Source organism: Trichosurus vulpecula, chromosome 2, assembly GCF_011100635.1.
Source record: "Trichosurus vulpecula isolate mTriVul1 chromosome 2, mTriVul1.pri, whole genome shotgun sequence".
NCBI lineage: Eukaryota > Metazoa > Chordata > Mammalia > Diprotodontia > Phalangeridae > Trichosurus > Trichosurus vulpecula.
Genome location: NC_050574.1, coordinates 89,109,928 through 89,130,595, shown reverse-complemented (window position 1 = coordinate 89,130,595; position 20,668 = coordinate 89,109,928). Strand labels below are relative to the sequence as shown.

General features: G+C 47.9%; 1 protein-coding gene across 1 annotated transcript in view; it reads right to left on the bottom strand.

Moving 5' to 3' along the window:
* Nucleotides 1-18,569, bottom strand: part of INPPL1 (inositol polyphosphate phosphatase like 1) — a 35,625-nt gene extending 17,056 nt beyond the window's left edge. The window contains exons 1-13 of the mRNA XM_036745395.1: nt 18,471-18,569; nt 17,135-17,528; nt 13,258-13,321; nt 12,774-12,918; nt 12,451-12,589; nt 11,905-12,051; nt 9,115-9,208; nt 8,849-8,938; nt 8,542-8,640; nt 8,194-8,344; nt 6,219-6,325; nt 4,451-4,553; nt 3,759-3,955 (exon numbers count right to left, since the gene is read on the bottom strand). Coding sequence (XP_036601290.1) covers nt 3,759-3,955; nt 4,451-4,553; nt 6,219-6,325; nt 8,194-8,344; nt 8,542-8,640; nt 8,849-8,938; nt 9,115-9,208; nt 11,905-12,051; nt 12,451-12,589; nt 12,774-12,918; nt 13,258-13,321; nt 17,135-17,355 — 1,557 coding nt within the window. The 5' untranslated portion in view covers nt 17,356-17,528; nt 18,471-18,569. The remainder of the gene's footprint in view (nt 1-3,758; nt 3,956-4,450; nt 4,554-6,218; nt 6,326-8,193; nt 8,345-8,541; nt 8,641-8,848; nt 8,939-9,114; nt 9,209-11,904; nt 12,052-12,450; nt 12,590-12,773; nt 12,919-13,257; nt 13,322-17,134; nt 17,529-18,470) is intronic.
* Nucleotides 18,570-20,668: the final 2,099 nt, after the last annotated feature.

Here is a 20,668-nt window from a genome sequence, read left to right as displayed (position 1 = left end):
TCAGAACTAGAAGGAGTCCTAAACATAGAATATTAGAGCTGGTAAGGAACTTAGGACACAAAATGTCAGAACTGGGGTGGGGTGGGGGGAATCTTAGAACATCGACTCTCAGAATTGGAGGCAATCTAAAGCATAAAACATACAAACTCAGAGCTGGGAGGGGCCTTAGAGACCATCTAAGTCCAAGTCTTAAACTGAGGTCCAGGGAAGGGAGAGACTTGCTCATGGTTGCAGAATCAATGGCAGAGCCAGAGCTGGCACACAGGTTTCCCGGCTCCCAGCTCGGGACCCTTCTTGCAACCCTGTTACTATGGCTCTGAACTTAGATCATTCTTCATCCTAATGGGCGGGGCTTTGGTTCCTTCTCCCTGTGTTTGGCATGAAGGGTCAGACTCTGGACCCGGGGAATTGGCCTGCTCTTCCCCACTGGCCCAGACTCCTGGGATTATGGACTCTGCTCACCAAGCCAGGGCTATATGGAGAAGTGGGAATCCCAAAGCCCAGCTATCACAGACCTAACTCTTCTAAGATCTGTGAGACATTGGGAAGTCCTTTCCTCTTTTGGGGGAAAGCTTCTTCCTTAGCTTCTTCCTCAGTTAAACTCAGCAGAGTTAGACTTGATGATCTCTTGGCTCCAATATTCAATGGTCCTATGGTTCCCTCCTGTAGCTTTCTTTGAGCTACATTTCACAATGACAAAAATAAGAGCTAACATTTACATAGTGCTTTAAGTGCAAAGGACCTTAAATCTTCTGATCCTCACAAAAACGCTGGTAGGTAAGCATTATTATTTCTCCCCATTTTACAGGTAAAGAAACTGAGTCTCAGAGAGGTTATATGACTTGCCCAGGGTCACCTAGTTATTAAGTATGAACCACAGCTGCCTCCAATGAGCTTTCCTAGAACTTCTGAGTTCAATGAGACTCATTTAGCACATACTGTCTCCATCTTAGTTGAAGAAAGTGGACTGGGAGAAAGGATGGTACAGTGGACAGAGCACTGGACCTAGAGTCAGGAAAACCTAAGTTCAAATGCTGTCTCAGACTCTTACTCACTGTGTGACCCTGGGCAAGCCAATTAGCCTGATTCAAGTTTTTTCATCTATAAAACAGAGATAATAAATAAAAGCACCTGCCTCCCTGGGTTGTTTTTGAGGATCAATTGAAATAATTGTAAAATGTTTAGTATAATTGCTGACACCTAGCAGGTGCTTAATAAATGCTTGTTTCCTTCCTTCCTTTCTTCCTTCTTTATGCCTCCTGATAAAAGGTTAGGGGAAGGGGAGGATGCCCACAGAATTCAAGGGGCAATAACTTTGAATACGTCTAATTCTAATCAAAGGCTGGTCTTTGAAAGCATCTCTAAGTTTCTGAGATGCAGGGAGAGCAGAGCATCCCAACTGGTCAAGGTAGCCAAGTGTCAGAAGCTACAGGAAAGTGAAGATAAAAACTGAAAATATGACCCTGGGCTTTCTCTAGGCTTTGGTTTCTACTTCTATAAAATGAAGGGGTTAAGAGGATCTCTTTTCCACCTCTAAATCCTGAGGAGAGGCCACTGGATTTGGTAATCAGGACATCACTGGAAACCTCGGAGAGAGTGGGCAATATGAGTGGAAGTCGGATCACCATAGACCACAGCGTGCAGTGAAGGGCTGAAGGCAGTGTTTGGAGTCCTAGGGAAGAGTCAGCTAGGATAACAATAACTCTACAGGATGGTAAGACAAACAACTTGAGAGACTAGTGCATGTTTGAAGACTGAAGGAAAGAAGCCAACGGGGACTCAAGAGAGGGAATGATCAAGGCAGCAAGGTCCCAGAGGAGACAGAAGGAACCAAGTCAAGGCCATGAGACGTCACATTAGCCTTGAGCAAGGAAGAGGGGTCACCTCCTGTGAGAATGAAGGAAAAGAGGCCTAACTTAATGATATTTTAAATGGAAAACAGGGCTGATGATAAAAGTTTCCTCCCAACAACCCTGTAGGGGTGGAGACTGCAGTTACTACCCTTATTTTAAGGATAATGCATAGGTTTAGTGATTTGCCCAAGAATACACAGTAAGGGCTTGAGACAGGACTCAAACCAGTTCTTAAAACTTTCAACTGTCCCTTATTATTTTTCATTAGGCCAGAGAATCTTATCCAACAGCCTATCTAACCTTCCACCCAGTCAGCACCCCTGCCAGGAAATCATTCAGCTTTTCCTGGGATACCTCAAGTGATAGGAAGCTGATTCTAACAAGGGAGCACCACTGAATTGTGGAAAAACTCCGTGACCGAAAATTCTTTATATTGACTTGAAATTTGCTTCTCTGTTAACTGCTACCCCACCTATGCATGCGTGCGTGCGTGCGTGCGTGCGTGCGTGTGTGTGTGTGTGTGTGTGTGTGTGGTGGGAAGGAATAAAACAAATCCTGGACTTGGAAGCAGGTCTGATGCTTTCTAGCTATGTTACTGTAAGCAAATCACTTCAATGGGGAAAATTCATCCAGTCCCACAGGGCTGTTGTGAAGGCTTACTAAAGAATGCATTTTTAAGTGCTCTATAACCATAAAGCCTATATAGATGTGACCTATTAGGAAGAAAGGAAAGAAATTAGAATTTATTACACACCTACTATACACCAGGTACTTTACAAATATTATCGCATTTGATCCTCACAATAATCCTGGGAGGTAAATGCTGTTAATACCTCCATTTCACGGTTGAGGAAAGTAAGGCAGACAGCAGGTAAGGGACTTACCCAGGGTCACACAGTGTCTTCAGGCAAGATTTTCACTCAGGTCTTCCTAACTCCAGGCCCAACCTAACTGCCTATTAGTATTAGTTCTGGCCTCTGGGTGCCATGGTGTAAGAGAAAACTCACTGGATTTGGATTCAGGAGCTCTGTGTTCAACTCCTGACTGTCACTAATAACCATATGTCTTTGGGCAAACCGTTTCCCTGAGGTGGGTCTCATGATCTCTCTTTATCTGTAAAATGAGAAGGCTGGACGAGTTCTCTGAGGTCCTCCAAAGCTCTAAACCCTATGATCAAGCTGAATAAACATGATCCCTCTTCCTCAAGCTAGCCTGCTTCCTCCCCACTCCCATTCTCTTCTCTAGGCGAAACAATTCCAGTTTCTTCAACTGATCCTTCTCCTTATCCCTAGACCTCTCCCCATGCTGGCTGCTCTGCTCTGGATGAACACGAGTCTGCCGAAATCCTCCCTAAAATGCAGCTGCAGAATGAAAAACAAAACACTTGAGCTGGGACCTGAGGGCATTAGGGTTGGTCCCCTGCTCTGGACACCAATGTCCAGAGTTATTCATGTAGCAGAGTCACTGTCAGTTCCCTGTCCTCTCAGCAAAATCCCTCAGAAGCTCCAAGGCTGGGCCAGGCTCAGCCTTCTGTGCTTGTAGTAGAGGGGAGGAGTCATGAGGTTGCCCTCCATCCCTCCTTCTTCAGGGGCCCCAGGGGAAGCTGAGTCAAAGGGAAGATCTAGGAGCCTCAGACTCCAGCAAGTAGTCAAGCCTGCTAAACTGGAAGCTCTCAGAGGTCAGGAACTGTGGCTTCTCTCAGTTCTGTATCTCCCCTAACACCAAGGACTGTGCTTCATGTCTTAAGCACTGGCTGAATGAAAGGAGCCTTTGGGCCCATAAAAGAAGAAAAAAAAAAAGAGCCAGACTGAGATAAAGGGCCCCGAGGCAGTTAAACAGAACAGGAAAGACCTCATCCTCCCATGATGCCCCTGCCCTTGCTGTGAACCCCTCCAACTTCCTCACCGGGCGGTAGTCAAGGTCGGTGAGATCCTTGAGGCCACCTCGAAGTAGGTCCAGCCACTCCCGGTCACCCACCGAGTTCTCCTGGGTCCCAAATACATAGATGTCATGGGGGATGGTGACAGTGACTTCATCCAGAGTCTTCCCCAGGCCTTTCGAGGTGAACCATGAGGTTATGTTTTTGGGGGGTGGCACGCTGCCTAGGGGAGGACAAGGGACAGGGCGTCAGAGGAGGGCAACCAGGCCTTAGCCCATGGACCCCTAGAATAACAACAGCAATGCAGACAAGAATAATGACAGCTCCAACGACCTTAGCAGACTTAAAAATCACTTTTCTTACAACTCTGTGACATCAGTAGTAAAATCTTAATTATCTCTGGTTTGTGGATGGGAACACGGAGGCTAAGGGTCTTGGATTCTATAGCTTCTGTGACAGAGCCAAGATTCAAACCCAGGCCTGTCCTGACTCAACTCTAGCAATCTTTTCATTTTGCCACACTAGCCTTTTCTCTGAAGATCCCAGGCCTTCCCAACTCTGGCCCCCAGTATCCAGTCCACCCTCATCCTTAGTCTCCCAGCTTACCTCCATCTGCATCACCCTCAAGGCTCCCCCTACCTCCTAGCCCTCCCTCCTCCGCTGACTACTGGGAGTCTCACTGTAACACACCCTCTGCAAGTCCCCAAGAAAGACAGACCCATATTCCAAGTGCCAATGAAGATGGAGATCATATCTGGCTCATCCTGATTGGAGTGTTTATTTTTCATCAGTTGCAGCAGCTGGCAGAATGCCTCCCTCTTCTGAGGAAGAAAAAAAGGGGACCAGTGAGCCAAGGAGAGGCTGCTGACCTTCCCACCTAACCTCTGGGCAACATGGTACTCTGTCTCCCCAGCCTCCTTTGGCTCTGGCCTTAAATAGGAGCTGGCCCCACAATCCCATCCATCTACCCAAAAGGCTGTCTGTCCCTCACATACTCAGCAAGGAGTAAGAACTACACGGGGAGCCAGCATCTTCTACCTTGGGATCAGGCCCACCAATGCTACTCTTACTGGCCAAGTGAACTGCCAGACCAGAGTCTATCTGTTCCTCACTACCTTAGGAGACAAAGAGATGTTGTGGTGAGATCCCTGGGCTTAGAATCAAAAGACAGGCTCCAATACAAATTCTAGAACTTACTAGCTAAGTGACTCAGGGGCAATTCCTTCCCCCCACTAAGATTGTTTCCTTATATACAAAAAATAAGGACAATAACACTTAGTTTCCCAATCCTCTAAGGATCAGCTGAAAGAACTAGGGGATGTTTAGTTTAAAAACAAGAAGTCTGAAGGGAACACGTGTATTCATGTCTTCATGTAGTCTTGATCTGCCTGGCCCAGAAGGGCAGAGCTAGGGGCAGTGGGCAGAAGCTTCAGAGGGGCAGAGATGAGCTTCACCCAAGGAAAAACTCCCCAACGATATCAGCTGTTCAAAAGTCGAATGAACGGGCTGGCTATCTATAGAAGTCATGATTTTTTCCTCATTGAAAAGCTTAAGGCAAAGGCTGAATAAACGCTCATGAGTAAGCTTAAAATCCTAAGATCTCATAGAAAGATAGAGGGACACTGTTTGGATATAGTTGAGATTAGACCTCTGAGGTCATCCTCAATTCTAGGGGGTCTGTGAAAGTGATTTTTAAATTTTATGTAATGGAATGAGGGGTAGGAGGGGAACAAGCATTTATTAAGCACCTACTAAGTGCCAGGCACTTTACAAATATTGTTTCATTTGTTCCTCACAACAACCCTAATAGGTATGTGCTTTCATTATCCCCATTTTACAGTTGAGGGAACTGAGGAAGGCAAGGGTGATGTGACTTGCCCATGGTCACACAATTAGTAAGCATCTAAGGCTGGATTTGAACTCAGGTCTTCCTGACTCCAAGCTCAGCAGTCTATCCATTACACTACCAACTGCTTCTTAAGAGGAGAAAGGCTCATTGCCTGAAGATTGGCCACCAAGGGATGGATTTTTTTTTTTAAGTCATAGCAACTTATGAATCCCATCTGGTTCTTCCTGCCTTAGCTAACTTCCCTGTACTTGACCTCTTGTCTCCTTAAACCTAAGGGTCCTGCCTGATCTTTTTGGTCTAAGAAACGAGTTTTGTGTAGAGAAGAAAAAGCCTGAAGACTTGAGTTCACTTCCCCCTGAGTCCTAGTTTCATCCTCTATAAAATTAGGGGGTTGGACTAAATGATCTTTGGGTCTCAGGAGATTTTCTAGCTTTTTCTTTTCTTTTTTTTCCCCCTGGCTTTTTCTACACCTTCGTAGCAGACGCCAAAATAATACCAGCCAAGCTGGGTCTCAAGCCCTAGCCCCACACAACCCAACTTCTCTTGGTCCCATCATCACTTTCCTCCCTGTTTCACATTCTGGGCAGGGTGTACCTTATCACTAAACCCCCAACCCCTCCAATCCCCTATAGCTTACCCGGGCACTGACAAAGATAAAGTCCTTCCGCTGGGTCCTCTCTTTCTCCTTCTCAAATACAATGCCCAACTTATTCTGGACCCTCTGGGACTTGATCAGTTGTCGGACTGAGAGTGGGGAGGAGACCCCAGGAGAAAAGGCTAAGTCACACACATATACCCAAAGACTACTGTGCCCTGTTTGCCAGGCACAACAACCTCTACTGTTTACCCACACACACACAGTCCCACCCCCAAACGCTTGCCCCAGTCCGTGTCATCTCCTCTCAGGCTCACTGTTGGACATGGGAGAACATGGTCCCCCATTCTGTGACTATTCTATGTTCCTTGCCCTGGTCCCACCCCCAGGTTCACAAATAGGCACCCCGGGATTCTCCAGCCTCATAGTCATCCATTCACTTCGCTGCAGGCATGGGGTAAATAAGATTATCCTCCTTGTCAATCTCAGTCTATGCCCTGGCTGTAACTCCCACCCTAGGGAGTTGTCTCCCAGTACTTTATCTCTAGCCTTGACTTCTCTCCTGTGCCTCAAACCATCAACTAGACCAAGAGTTGACAAGCTACACCCTGAGGAACTGTATAAAAAGAGGTAGCAAGCTAGATTTCGCCCTCATGCCATAGTTTGCTGACCCCTGAGCTAGGCTGTCCCACTAATACTTCAAACTCACTGTATCCAAAACAAAACTTATAATCATGTTTCCCTTTAAACTTGCTTCTGCTTTTGACTTCACTATACCCTACTGTTCAGCTGGTGTCCTCTGTTCATAATCTTGGGTTACCGGGATCTCCATCTCCTCCTTACCCTCTCACATCCAACCACTTAACCTATAAAATCCTATGGATTCCATTTCTGAAATGGGTCTTCAACTACTCCTCTCCTCTTTTCTGCCTTAATATAAATCCTTACTACCACCAAGTCATTTAATCTCCTCAGGCCCCAGATTCTCCATCTGTAAAAGCAAGGATTGGATTAGAAGTTCTCTGAAGTCTCTAGACCAATGATCCTATGAAACCCTTCTGTGAGCTAATAGATTAAATCGTGAGCCATATGGAGGTTAAATGGTTTGCCTGGAACCACTAAGCTAGTCAGTGTCAGAGATGGGATCTGAACCTAGACTCTAAGCCCTAGGCTGTCTCTATAAGAATCTTTCCCAGACTACTAGAATAATCCTTTTTATCCAAAACTATCTACTCATTTCAGTCTTCCACTCAAAATACTTCAGCAAAATTTGAACTTCCCGGTGGGGTATTTGATGCCTTCAACAATCTTTTTCAACCTCATTTCATATTACTCCAGCCAAACTAGACTTGACTTTGCCCAAAGACCTCCCCTGGTGCTCACCTCATATCTATACCTTTCTTCACTGTCTCTGTGCTAAGAATAGTCTCCCTCTTCTTCTTCACAAGCTGAATTCTTACCCAAACTTTAAAGCCAAGTTCTAATGCTTTGCCTGTACTCCCCTGGTACATTTATCATGTAATATCAATCAACCAATAAATATTTATTAAGCGACTTAATTTGCTAAGCAACAATAAACATTTATCAACCTACTATACATCAGGCATTGTGCTAAGCACTGGGGATACAAAAAGAAGCAAAAGACGGTCCCTGTCCTCAAGGAGCTCACAATTTAATGGGGGAGACAACATGCAAACAAATATATTAAAACTAGCTATATCCAGGGTAAACAGAAAATATTTAACAAAGGGAAGGCACTAGAATTAAGAGGAGTTAGGAAAGGCTTTCTGTAAAGTATAAAATTTTAGTTGGAACTAAATTTAGTTGGAAGCCAGAGAGGTCAGTTATATTGAATATAACAGATTTTATTTGATTCTTATCCTTCTGACTAGACTTTGTCCTTCCCTAGCAGAATGCTTTGTTTCCAGCTGGTCCAGGTAGGCTGAATCGAACTGGCCAAGCCTTGCTGCGATTCCCCTGCCTCTTTCTACCCTTTCCCCCTCGCCCTAGAACTCACTTCGGTCATGTGTGAATGTGGTCCAGTCCTCCTGGGAGTCCCTCTGCCTTCGGAGCAACACAAGCCGTCCACCCTCCACATCTACACTCAGCGTGAACTTCTGAGACTTCCCAATCTTGGTAAGGTCACTCAGAGTCACATCCAGTTTCACCTGCAACCAGTCAGGTCAAGGCTGAAGGTATGCTGTGTACCTAGATTGAAGGCTTCCCATATTGAGAGACACCCTTCCCGTGCACAGGTACCAACATGACCAGGACCTCTAACACCCTAATAGACTCAGGAGCCCCCAAGACCACCCCAAGGAGGCCAGGACCACCTCCCAATCCTTCCCTTTGCCTTGATCCCCACCTCAAAGGCTTGCACAGGAATGCTCTTAGCTTTACGAGTGGATGGTTGGAGTGGAGTTGGGGGTGCTGTAGAGCTCATATCTTGCAGGGCTTTCAAGGCCTGTGGAAAAAGAGCCTGTGGGTCAAGGTCAGGATCAAGGCTGGAGTCAGGGTCAAAGTTGTAGTTCTGAAGTCAGCTGTAAGGGATAGGTTATAAACCTGGAACAAGGGTCTGACTATTGGATCAGGTTACTGGTCACATATGGGATTAAGATTTGAGGTCAGAGGTTAGGTTAAAGGTCAAGCTAAGAGCAAGGAAGCCAGATCACCTTCCTCTGGATGCCAGACAGGAAGTCCTTTAGCACCGACAGCTTGAGGACCAGACTCTCCAGCTCTTGCTCTCCAGTCTGTGCAGAGCTCTGCAGGTGGAAGTGAAACTAATGAAAGTCCAGACCCATCCTCACCTCCCCAGGTCCCAAGCAGAGGAAGTTCCAGGCCTCATACCTTCCTTACCCCAACATAGGCCTCCAGGTCTAACACTAGCACCCTTCCTCCAGGAATAAAGAGAGCTCCCCCTCCCCAGCCCCAGACCCACCTGTTGCTGAAGAAGCCGGGTCACCATTGGTGAGCTCTGCTGGTCAAACACCTTAGAAAGAATCTCAAGGCCGGACAGTACTTTGTCCACCTCACTGGGCCCAAGGGCAAGAGGTAGGAAGAGAGGAGAAAAAAGTTTATTGAAAGAATTAAGATAATAGTCATAGACTCTCTGAACCAGAAGGGCCTGCAAAGGGTATCTAACTATAAAAGCATGGATTTAAAAATGGAGGGGACCAGAGAGGTCACCAAGTTCAACTCCTTCGTTTTACAGAGAATGAAAGCCAAGGCCCAACGAGGTTAGCTCATTTGCCCAGGGTCACACAGCTAGTTAGCATTTACGGCAGGATTTGAACCCAGGTCTTCTTGACTCCAATTCTAGCCTTACTGCTTGAAGAGAAATCCCTGCAATAGAAACAGTCCACCACACACCTGAACAGAAAGCCCCCTCTATGACATCCCTGACAAGTAGCTATCCAATCTTGGCTTGAAGACCTCCCATAAGGAGGAACTCACTACCGCCTAAAGTAGCTCATTCCGCTTAAAGAGAATTCTAATTGGTAGGAAGTCTTGCCTGACATTCAACAAGCTTTTGTGAAGCACCTATTGTGTCCCAAGTCCTCTGCTAGGTGGTAGAAATCAAGATCGACTAAGACAATTCCAAAAGACTCATGATGGAAAATACTGTCCACATCCAAAGAAAGAACTACAGAGTCTGAATGCAGATCGAAGCATACTATTTTCTCTTTTTTGTTGCTTTTTCTCTCCTGTGGTTCTTCTTTCACGACATGACTTATGTGGAAATATGTTTAATATGATTGTACATGTATAGCCTATATCAGATTTCTTGCTGTCTTGGGGAGGGGAGAAGGAGAGAGAAAAGAATTGGAACTCAAAATGTAAATATATTTTTAAAATGTAATATATAAACAAATGGTCATATATAATATATGAATATACAAAAATATAAAAGTCAATGTTGAAAACTAACTTTACATGTAATTGAAAAAAATAAAATACTATTAAATGGGGGTGGGCAGGAAATCAAGATCAAAACAAAATGAAAAAACAAAAATGAATTAGACTGTACCCTCAAGGACCTTACATTTTACTGGGGGGTGAGGGAGAAGGGGGAATACATGTTCACAGATAATTAGATACAAGAAACCAATAAAATATATACAAAATAATTAGGGGTGAAGCACTAGTAAATGGGAGTCACTAGAGGCTTATGGAAAAGAGGTGTCCCTTAAAATAAGCCTTGAAAAGAGTTAGGGGCTCCAAGAGGTACAGGTAAGGAAGGAAGGCATTCCAGATGTGAGGGACCATTTGTGGAAGGCAGAAAATGATGGAATGTCAGGAATAGCTAACAGCCAGGAGGCTACTTTGATTAGAACAGAGAAGGAGAACATGAAATAAGACTAGAAAAGTGGGTAGGAGCCAGATTATGGAGGGTTCTAAATGTCAGGCTGAGAATTTTGTATTTTATTCTGGAGGCAATAAAAAGCTACTGAAGATGCCAAACTGGGGAGTCACAAGGTCAGACCTATGTTTTTCAGGGCTATCAATTTGTCATTTGGGCGGAGGATGAATTGGAGGCGGAAAAAATGGGAGCAAGAGATCCATTAGAAGGTTATTGAAATAGCCCAGGTGATGGGTGATAAGGGTTTCAACTAGGTTTGAGGCTATGTGCATGTGTACATGGAGAAAAGGGGATAGGTATGATTCGAGGTGTTGGAGGAGTAGAATCCACAAGATCTGGCAACTAATTAGATATGGGGAGGGGGAGGGGAGGGAGTGGGAAGAGTCATAGATGACTTTGGGGCTTGTGAACATGAGTGATAAGAAGGACAATGATAATGACCTCAACAGAAATCAGGAAGTTTGAAGGAGAGACGAGCCTGAAGGAAAATATAAGAAGTTCTACTTGGACATCTAATTGAAGATGCTTGAGAGGTTTGTCTAGAATGTTTTCTCTTCTCCCTTCCTCCTCAAAGAAAACAAAAACAAAAACATGTATTAAGTGTTCACTATATGCCAGGCACCATGCTAAGTGCTGGGGATACAAAAAGAGGCAAAAGACAGCCTCTGCCCTCAAGGAATTCACAATCTAATGGGAATAAGAGAATCCTTAGCTTCTTCCTTCAGAGCACAGTTCATGTGACAACTCCTCTGAGAAACCTTTCTGAAACATTCCTTGGGGGTGCGCTGGAGAGCCAATGGTTAAATTTTCAGTGTGAACATTTGCACCTCCAGAAACTGGAGCTTAATTTATCTTCTGTAGATTGTCAAGAAATGTTAGTAATGCAGATTAAACTTGTGTTATATGTACATCGCACCCCCCAGCCAATATTTATCAACACGGCCCCATTATCTGTACTCTTGCCCCCTTGCCCTCAAAAATTACTCTGTCTACACTTTGCATTTACTTTCTTGTGTAGAGATTGTATTCCCCACAGTGGACTTTGTGCTCCATGAGGGGAAAGTCAGTTTCCCTTTTGTCTTTATATCATAGAACTGGCTTTGAAAGTAAGAAGTGCTTAATAAAGGTTTGCTGGATTCAAAAACAGATGTCTGGGAGGCAGGGCTAAGGTTAAGCTTGAATCTGCCTTTGACACTCATCCATTGCTCCTCCTTGTCCTGCTGTCTCACACCCAGCAGAATTAGCCCAATCTCTGGTCCCCAGGACAGCTATTCTAACTACCCATCAGCCCATGGCATATTACAGTACAGATGAGGAAATAGTTACTAGAGACCACGTAGGCTTGGGAGGTCAGAGGTGAGGGATTACCTGTGTAGCCTTCGGCAGGAAGTGACCAGGGTTCTGGTTAGGTGGGGAAGGCTGCTGGCCCCTCCCCGAACAGCCTCCAGGTCCAGCCCATAGCTGCCCTTCAGGTACTCGTGGGAGACTGTGACAGTACTCAACCCATTGGGAGCACTGCAGAGGGCAGAAGAAGTAAGTTCAGGGAGGCCCAATACATCCTCAGCTATGACCCCACCCCCCCCCCACCCCCAGCTGTCCTTCTGCCCCTGGAGTCCCTGATGGCAAAGGTGGGGAGTGCTTAGGTCAATGGCTTGGAGCAGTAGGGTTGAGGCAAGTTCAGGCCAGGCCTCCTGGGGAAGTCTCACCTCTGTGTAGGGGAGCAGGTGGGAAGGGGGACAGGTCTCACATCTCCAGGGCTAGAGATAGGGAGGTATCTTTCTGTGAGTGGTAAGGGAAGCTGATATTTCCATAAACTGGGGCAAGCTCATATCTGTATGTGTTTAGAGTGGGGTGGGAAGAGTTTACTTCTCTGTAAAGGGAGGTAGTTTTTTTATGGAGATAGATGGGGCTTACCTCTCTGTGGCAGGAGTTGTGGGGGACTCCAGGCTTGGTGGGGGACTGCTGGGCCTAGCCACACTGCTAATGCTACTGCCGGCAGAGAAGCTGGTAGAGCCTGATCGAGGAGGCAGTGGGGGCTTCTCATCTTCCCCATCTGAAAAAAGCCAACAGAGCTATCTGTAGAGACACTGGCCTAATTCTCAACTCTAATCCAGCCCCTGTAGCCTCTCTCCCTAGGCTATTACCCTAAAAGGTGGACTGTGTCAGGTGGGAAGGTGTAAAGGGGAGTGGTAACTCAAACAGAGACCATAGGGATGAGTTTAGGGGCCAACACCTACCTGAGTAGTCTCGCTCATCGGGGACCTCAGCCTCCCTCTCCACAGGCAGCAAGAGGGCACAAACCAGACCCTGGTTGGGTTGTGCATATAGGTCGATAAGCTCACCCAGTGTCTGAAACCGGCGTACAGGAATGCCCTGGGATGACTGTGGGAAAACCAAAGGGTAAGAGAGAGAAATCAGTCCTAGAAAAGAGGGTAGGAAGGTGAAAAGAAAGGGCTCTATGTGCCTAGCATATAGCAGGCTCTTAATAAATACTTTTTGAAGAAATTATTAGAGCATCTCTGAGCTAGAAGAAACCACAGAGGACATCTAGATCACAGAATGGACCTCAGACATCATGAGTCCAACCCCCTCACTTTATAGATGAGGAAACAGAGGCCCAGAGCGGTTAAATGATTCCCACAAAGCAACACAGCTTTGTCTGAGGCAGATGTAAACCAGTTACTTGACTGGTAAAGGAAAAAATTGGCTGGAATCTCCCACCTGCACTGCCAGGAAGTCCTCTCCATCTGGTAGGATTCGGTAGGTATGAACATGTTTCTGGTACCTGTGGGGGATGAACAGGGTACAGGATTAGGCCTCCAGCCTGCACTGTACATCCAATCCCCAGCTGCCAACCCCCGCCCCCCCAAATAAAAACAGAAAAACCAGAGTAAACTTCCGACTCAGCCCCTTAGATGTTGGCAGAGCAGGGAGGAGTCCAGGCTAGGTGCAGGCAGCATGCCCTGTTTGTGCTGCCCCAGGCAACAAGCACGGCCTTTGTCAGCTTCCCAGCTGTCTAAACACTCTGCTACCATCACCTTACCCTCCCCAACTCCCCACCCCCAACCAGGTAAGCTTCAGAACAGTCCAGGAAAGGGCACCGTGTGTACATGTGTATATACATACATAAACATATGCATACTATCTTTGCATATGTCTGTGTCTACGTGGCAGAGGTAGGTATGTTCATTTAACCTTGCCCAGACAGGAGGGTAAGGGTAAGGTGGAGAGAGACATTTGTCTTTAAGGGTATGGGCTAGTTGGGGCTGGGGAGGTGGGACTGACAGGGGCAGAAGGTGCTGGGTGGGCACTGACAGACACAGAACAACAGCTGAGCAGAAGGAAAGGACAGCTGTCACCTCAGTGGCTCTGGCTGGCAGCATCAAGAGTCAGATCTGGACTCAATGACTATGGAGGGGGGGAGGGTGAAGAGGGGGAGGGGGGAAGTAAGTAGTTCCTCTGCCACAGATCACAGGATTCCAAGTTAGAAGGGACCAATTTGCCCAACCTCTTTATCTTACCAGTCAAGAAAACGAGACCCGGAAAGTAGATGTGACCAGTAGGGTCACAAACAGAGCAGCAGAGCTGGGATTAGAACTCGCCCCCCCTGACTCAGAGCCCCCGCCCCAATCACCTGAGGGTTTGTATATTTGTGGGGAAAGGGCACTGACAACCTCGTTTGCCAGACATCTGGCTGTATGTGTGTGTGTGTGTGTGTGTGTGTGTGTGTGTGTGTGTGTGTGTTTGTGTATGTGTGTACACGTGTCAATATGCCTGGGTACAATGATGTACATGAATGACCGATCAAGTCTACGCTGCCTGCCTGCATGTGGGTCTATATGTCCTCTTATTGCCATGTATATGTGAATTGTGTGTCTGTTGGGGTGGCTGTATGTGTGAAAGTGGGTCTGGAAACTCACATGTCAAAATAAACATAAAAGTTCTCATTCCTATGACACTTACAGATAGTTTTCAGAGTTTACGAAGTGCTTTCCTCACCAAAACTCTTCGAGGGCATCTAGTGCAATTATTCCCATTTTACAGATGAGGAAATTAAGACTCAGAGAGGTTTGGGGATTGACCCAAGGACATGTGGAAAGCCCCACACTAAGGTTTCTGAATTCCCAGTCCACTGACCTCCCTACCACAGCAAGGCTGAAGGTGTCTATGTCAGGTTAGAGAGCAATCGGTTAGGCCATGTTTTTTTCTGGTCCACTTTTTTCCCACAACACTTCCCAGCTCAGGACACAGGCAGAGCAGATAATCCCAGACATCTCAGGCTCCATTCCAGGATAGAACAAAGGAGACTAAAGTCTCCATGCAGACAGAGCAGTCTCAGGGCCTGAAGCAGTCTTAGGGCCCCTGTGGCTCCTTGGTCCTAGCTGACAACAGGTCTAGTCCTACCCACCCCCAATCACAGCTGTCCCCCACTCCCCATCAGCAGCTGACCAGTCAATGCCTAAGCCCCAACAATCAGGGATCTCTGCAGAGGAGGGGACATCCTCAAGAGGGGGTCTCCATCCCTACTCCCTAACTGCATATTGGGGAGGGTGTGAAAAAGGTAGAGAGTTAATGCACTTCCTTCACAGGATCCATGCTATTTAGACAGCTGATCCAGTAAGGTCCCAGGTTCTCTTGACCAGACTGAGCCCAACCCCACCCTCATCAGCAGAAGGTAACAGGCAACAGAAGAAGGGGGAAATGATGAGGGGGAGACACAGAATGATTAAGAGTTTACAGGGAAGACGGAAGAGATAAAAGAATGAAGTAGGAAGATGAACAAGAGGACAGTGAGGACAGTGCGTATATGTGCATATAAGGGAGAGAAAGAGGAAAAGAAATAAGGATGGGAGAATAAGGAAAAGAGAAACAGATGAGAAAATAAACTAGGGAATAGATGGGACAGTGTAGGGGGAGGAGAGGGAAGGAGACAGAGAATCAGACACAGAAGCAGATGTAAGACAAGGTTTAAAAAAATAGAGAGAGTTCACAATAGAGACCCAAGGAAAGTACTCAGTTCAAGACTAACATTCAAAGCATAGGAATGAAGGGAAACATAGCTGAGACCAGGCCTTTCAGGCCTTTAGGGAGGCTCCTCAGAGATTAAAGCTGAGGCTGGGGGGAGGGAGTGGGGAAGGACTCAGCCAGCTTCCTCAGATTCCCCAAACTATTTGTTGCAGACATGCTCAGAGTCAAACCCAAGGGTAACAGCATTAGATCTACAGAATGGTGCCCACATTAACCCAAAGCCCAGCCCAGAAACCCAAAATCCTAAATCCAAAGACCAAGGGGCCCCACCAAGCCTGGGATTCAGAGCCTGACCATCATCCTAAATATAACAGGCCCTAGGGGAGAAGCAACAAAGACGGGAGCCAGAGACAACAAAAGAGGTAGATGGAGGCACTCCTTTCCCCAAAAGCCAAGACTTCAATGGAAAGAAAACACTTTTTGTTTGGTTCTTCTCACTCACATCTGTCCCATCTGTTGGCCTTGGTGGGCCCCCCAATATCTCCCTCACATACAAGCACACAAGCATATGAAAATTCATGCTCAAGAACATAAACATTCTCCCACATCCTATGGTATACATACTCTCATCCACTCACACAGAAAGTATACACACAGGAATTCATTCTTAGATCTTAACTCGAATTATATACAGGTACCAGTCCTGTACAAATATACAAACACACAAGCTCAAATACCCTCCAATTCTGAGATCTTATGACTTTCACATTCTCACAATGCTCTCTCCCCATTTTAAGGCAAATTCTATCCACTGCTGCCTTACACCCCACACAGAGGGAAGAGGAAGGAGGAGGAAGGGCAAAGGGAGTATGGCTTCACCAGGAACTTGGGGGGCTGGGATTGTGTCCAAGCAGCTGCTGGGTCCTTCTACAAGAAGAAAGGGAGGGACACCCTGGGGTCAGACCCAGCTCAGTGAACCCAGAAGAATATGAAATTACTAACATGGACAGAATTAATGGACCTAGAGGCATTCCAGATACCAGGACCATACATATGTCATTATCTCCCTAACCAACAGGCACAAATTTGCTCCCGGTGCCCCTCTCACACTTGTGATACTGGCATACTGAGCCCCCAGTGTGTAGAACACACATACCCTCTCTGAGTCTCCATAAAAACATAAACACACTGAACGCCCAAAGGATCACACTCTGCACCTACCTGCCTGCCTTTCTACGGGTCTGAGCATCCACCCGACCCCAAAAACATAGAGAATCTCGGGGCTGTCCCACAGTGCCATCACATCCTAAGTCTACCCCCTCCAGGGCACTCAAACACTCCACAGCAACTAGATCCCACGTATCCCACATCCCTGGCCTTCTTCATACCCAGGTGCTGCTGCCCTCACCTCTACAGATCAAAGCACAGAATGCCTCGGACTCCCTCGACTGCCAACACACTCACTGACCCTCCCCTTAATGCTCGCCTCACAACTCCGACTCCCTGAGGTCCTGCTCCCCTCCCCAACTTCCACAGTCCCAGGCCGTCCACTTGGGACTCCCCCACCCTTCCAGGGGTCGGACAGGTCCCCTCCCTCGACCCCTTCCCCCGGGCGCCGGCCCCGACTCACAGCACGCAGAGGGCGAAGGCTCCGGGCACACTCTCGCTGTCTCGCACCAGGAAGCTGCCGTCCCGGCCCGCCCGGGCCAGGAGCTCCTCGGCCGCGGCGCGGCTTAGGTCGCGGTGGTACCAGGCAGGGGCCGGGCTGCCCAGGGCGGCTCCGGGCCCCAGCCCCGCCCCGCCGCCCCCGCCCCCACCGGGCCCCCCGGGGCTCGGGCCCCCGCACGCCATGGGCCCCGCGGCCGGCCGGGCCGGGCAGGGCGGTCACCGAGGCCGGATAGGAGGCGCCATGGCCCGGGCCTGGGGCGGAGGAAGGGGAGCCGGGACTCGGCTCCGCGTCGGGGCTGGCGGCGGCTCGGGAGGCTCCCGCTCGGCTCCTTCCTCTCCCCGGCGTTAGTCTGCAACTTGGAGGAGAAAGAAAAGTTTGTTCAGAGGCCGAGGGGGGAGGGGAGCGAGGAGCCGCGAGGAGGAGGGGACTGGACGGGACGGGAAGGAGGAGCTGCGGGTGTCCCCGCCTCCTTCTCCCAAAGAACCCGGGGGTTCTCCCCAAATACACTCTCAGTCCCCGAACCTCAGATCGCGAGAAGCTTCCCCCGCAAGATCCATGGAGCACTGCCCCATGACTCCCAAATACTGTTCAGAGACCCACAAAAGACCCTCGGGGATCCCCGAAACTCTCCAGATACCCCCCAGGTCCCCAAATTCTGCCCAATGGGCCCCCTAAAACAAACATTCCCGGGGATACACACACACCACAGTTCCCGCGATTACCATTCGAAGCTCTCCAAAGCCCCCTCGAATCACCCCTAAACACAACCCTGAAGTTCCCCCAAACCCTCTCCCAATTTTGTGCCTCAAAAGAACCCCTCAACGCTGTGGGGAACCCCTAAACATTGTTCATAGACTTTCCCAACACACCTGCGAGCCTCCGCTACACCCCAAAACCCTCCAAAATCACTCGAGCACCAAACACCCTTCAGCGTTAACCCAAACACAGGAGTCCTTGCCACCAGCCCCTGACATCCCTGGGGATACTGCCCCGAACCCCCCAAACACTCCCCCGAGAAGCACAGCACTCCCAATAAGCCCTGCCAGCGCAGCTTCCTCTCGGGATCCCCCGAGCCCTCCAGAGAGCGGAATCTCCCCTCCCCCCCGCACTTTCCCAGTTCTCTTCCGCCGCCACCCGCAGCCCCCGAGGCCTCTCCCGGGCCTGGGAAAGGGGCCCCAGTCTAGCAGATACAGTTAAGGGAAACTCCTTCCTCTTCCCGAAAAAGGCGAAAGTCTCACAAAGCCAACCCCGCTCTCCCTAGGAGGGCCTGCCTGGGCTCAAGGAGCGCTTAGCCCACCTGGGAATACACTCAGACACCCTCTTCCCCCGGGAACGTTGGGCCAGGCCAGGCTGCCAGTCGACTTAAGATGGTCAGCCACCCCTCAGCCCCGTCAGTCAGCCCTCCTCCGCCCCAGGTCCCAGACCCGCAGCCTTCCGACCCGCCCCTCTGCTCTGCCTCTCCCCGCCTCCTGCTTCCCTCCCGCCTCCTTGTAGATTCAGCCCAGAGCCCGGGAAATCAAGCTTTCTCCTACGACCTATCCGACCTCCTCCATATTCCCCTTCTTACTCCATCCCTCCCCACTTCCCCATCTCTGCTCACCCCTTTTCTTCCATCTCACTCGTCCCATCCTTCCCTAGATCCCTCCATCGCTCCTTGTCTCCCTCCTACCTTCTTTACCCCTCCCCATCGCTCCCATCCCGTCCTCTCCATCTTCGCTTCCTTTGTCCCCAACCCCCACAGCCCCAATCCGTTCAAGTCTGTTTTCTGGATCCAAGACACTGGGCCAGAGCAGTTGCGGGCAGATCTCGGCCAAAAATGTACTGCCTGAGGCCCAATCAATGGGGTGGTAACTTCCTGGCCCGGCCCCCAGGACTTCTCCAAAGGCTGGATAAAAGCGGAGTTGTGGAGCCACCCCCATCTCCTCCCCACCCCTCCCGGACACACCTTTGTGTGCCCTAAGGTTAGAAGGGACCAAAAGCTGCATAACTTACTTAAAATCTGTCCTACTTTTAAACTGACGGCTTCCCACTTACCCGCCTCCCCCCCGCCCCCACCTCACCTCCCACCACAACCACTTTGTTTTCAAAGGATTTTCACTTGGAAATTAAGAAAGTGGTCATTAGGGCCGCACCACAGGACTCAGACTATCGATTCTCAAATGGGTGAGGGTTTAGGAGCCTGAGATGCTTAGGAAGGCAGGAGATCTAGTTTCCTAGGTTCAAATCCTGGGCGCTGCTTCTTACTTCTTGTATGACTTCCTCCCTCTTGGTTTCCTCAGTGTAAGTGAAGGGATTGGACTAAATCAGCCTGGTCAGAGAACTCTTAGACCCTTTCAAGGAGTCCTTGAGGTCAAAACTATTTTCATAATACTGAGATACTACTACTAAAATATTCCTCCCTTTTCCAACTACATTGTCTGCCTGAGACCGAGTTTTCTTCACATACTTCAACAATTTGATTGTACAAGATGAAAATCCAGCTGTCTCCTATTAAGCCAGACCTTAAAAGAGATTTGCAAAAATATGTAAAACAGCAACTCTTCTAATTTTTTGGAAAACTTATTTTTCATTAAAATATTATTTAACACCTAATGGATGTGACTTTTAACTAAATTAGTAAACATTTTAAACATGTTTTAATTTCAAATAATAAAAATCAAGAAATAACCTGTCAAATTCTGAAAATAAATTGCCAAAGAGCCACAGAGATTATGCACCAACTGTTACCTCTGAAAATACCGAAGAGCACAGAGAGGTTGTACACCAACTGTTAACTCTGAAAAATAAAATAAACCAAAGAGCCACAGAGGTTATTACACCAACTGTCAACTCTGACCAAAGAGCCACAGAAGTTATAGCAAAAGCTTTATACCAACTGTCAACTCTGAAAAATAAAACAAAACAAAACCAAAGAACTCACATAGGTTATAAGCAAAAAGCTTGCTTTATTCTGCTTCAGGACAGAAGAGACCCGAGGCATGGAAGCTAAGCCTTGATACATTTAGTTGTGTCTAGACAAAGAACCAGGCACTGAGGTGTAGCTTTGTGAGTACTCTAAGGAGTTTGATCTGTAACTAGACTCTACTTTTAGTTTGAAGACCCTTAACCAAGGACCTAGATTATGCTGATCAGAAACTCTGATCCACAGATCGATGCAAGGAGTTTCCTCACAATTGTACATCTCGAGCAACCCATATGTCTTATCTGAAAACTAGGACTGTACTGATCAATCAGTCATTGTTTCCATGTTACAGATATTTGGGAGTGTTACACCTCCTTTTCTGAATTCAGGAAATTGCACCTGTTCAATCTACCCCCTCTATCTAAAGGCCCCTACTAAGTCCTTCTGACTACTCCCACAGCTGCCAGATCTATACATGTGGACTCCTGGATCATCTGAAGAAAGCCTCCATTCTTGAGTGGATGGCAGAACTGTCCAGGGATCTCAAGGCTCCTCTGGTACAGACATTCAGATAAGACAGCTGTGGGCAGAGC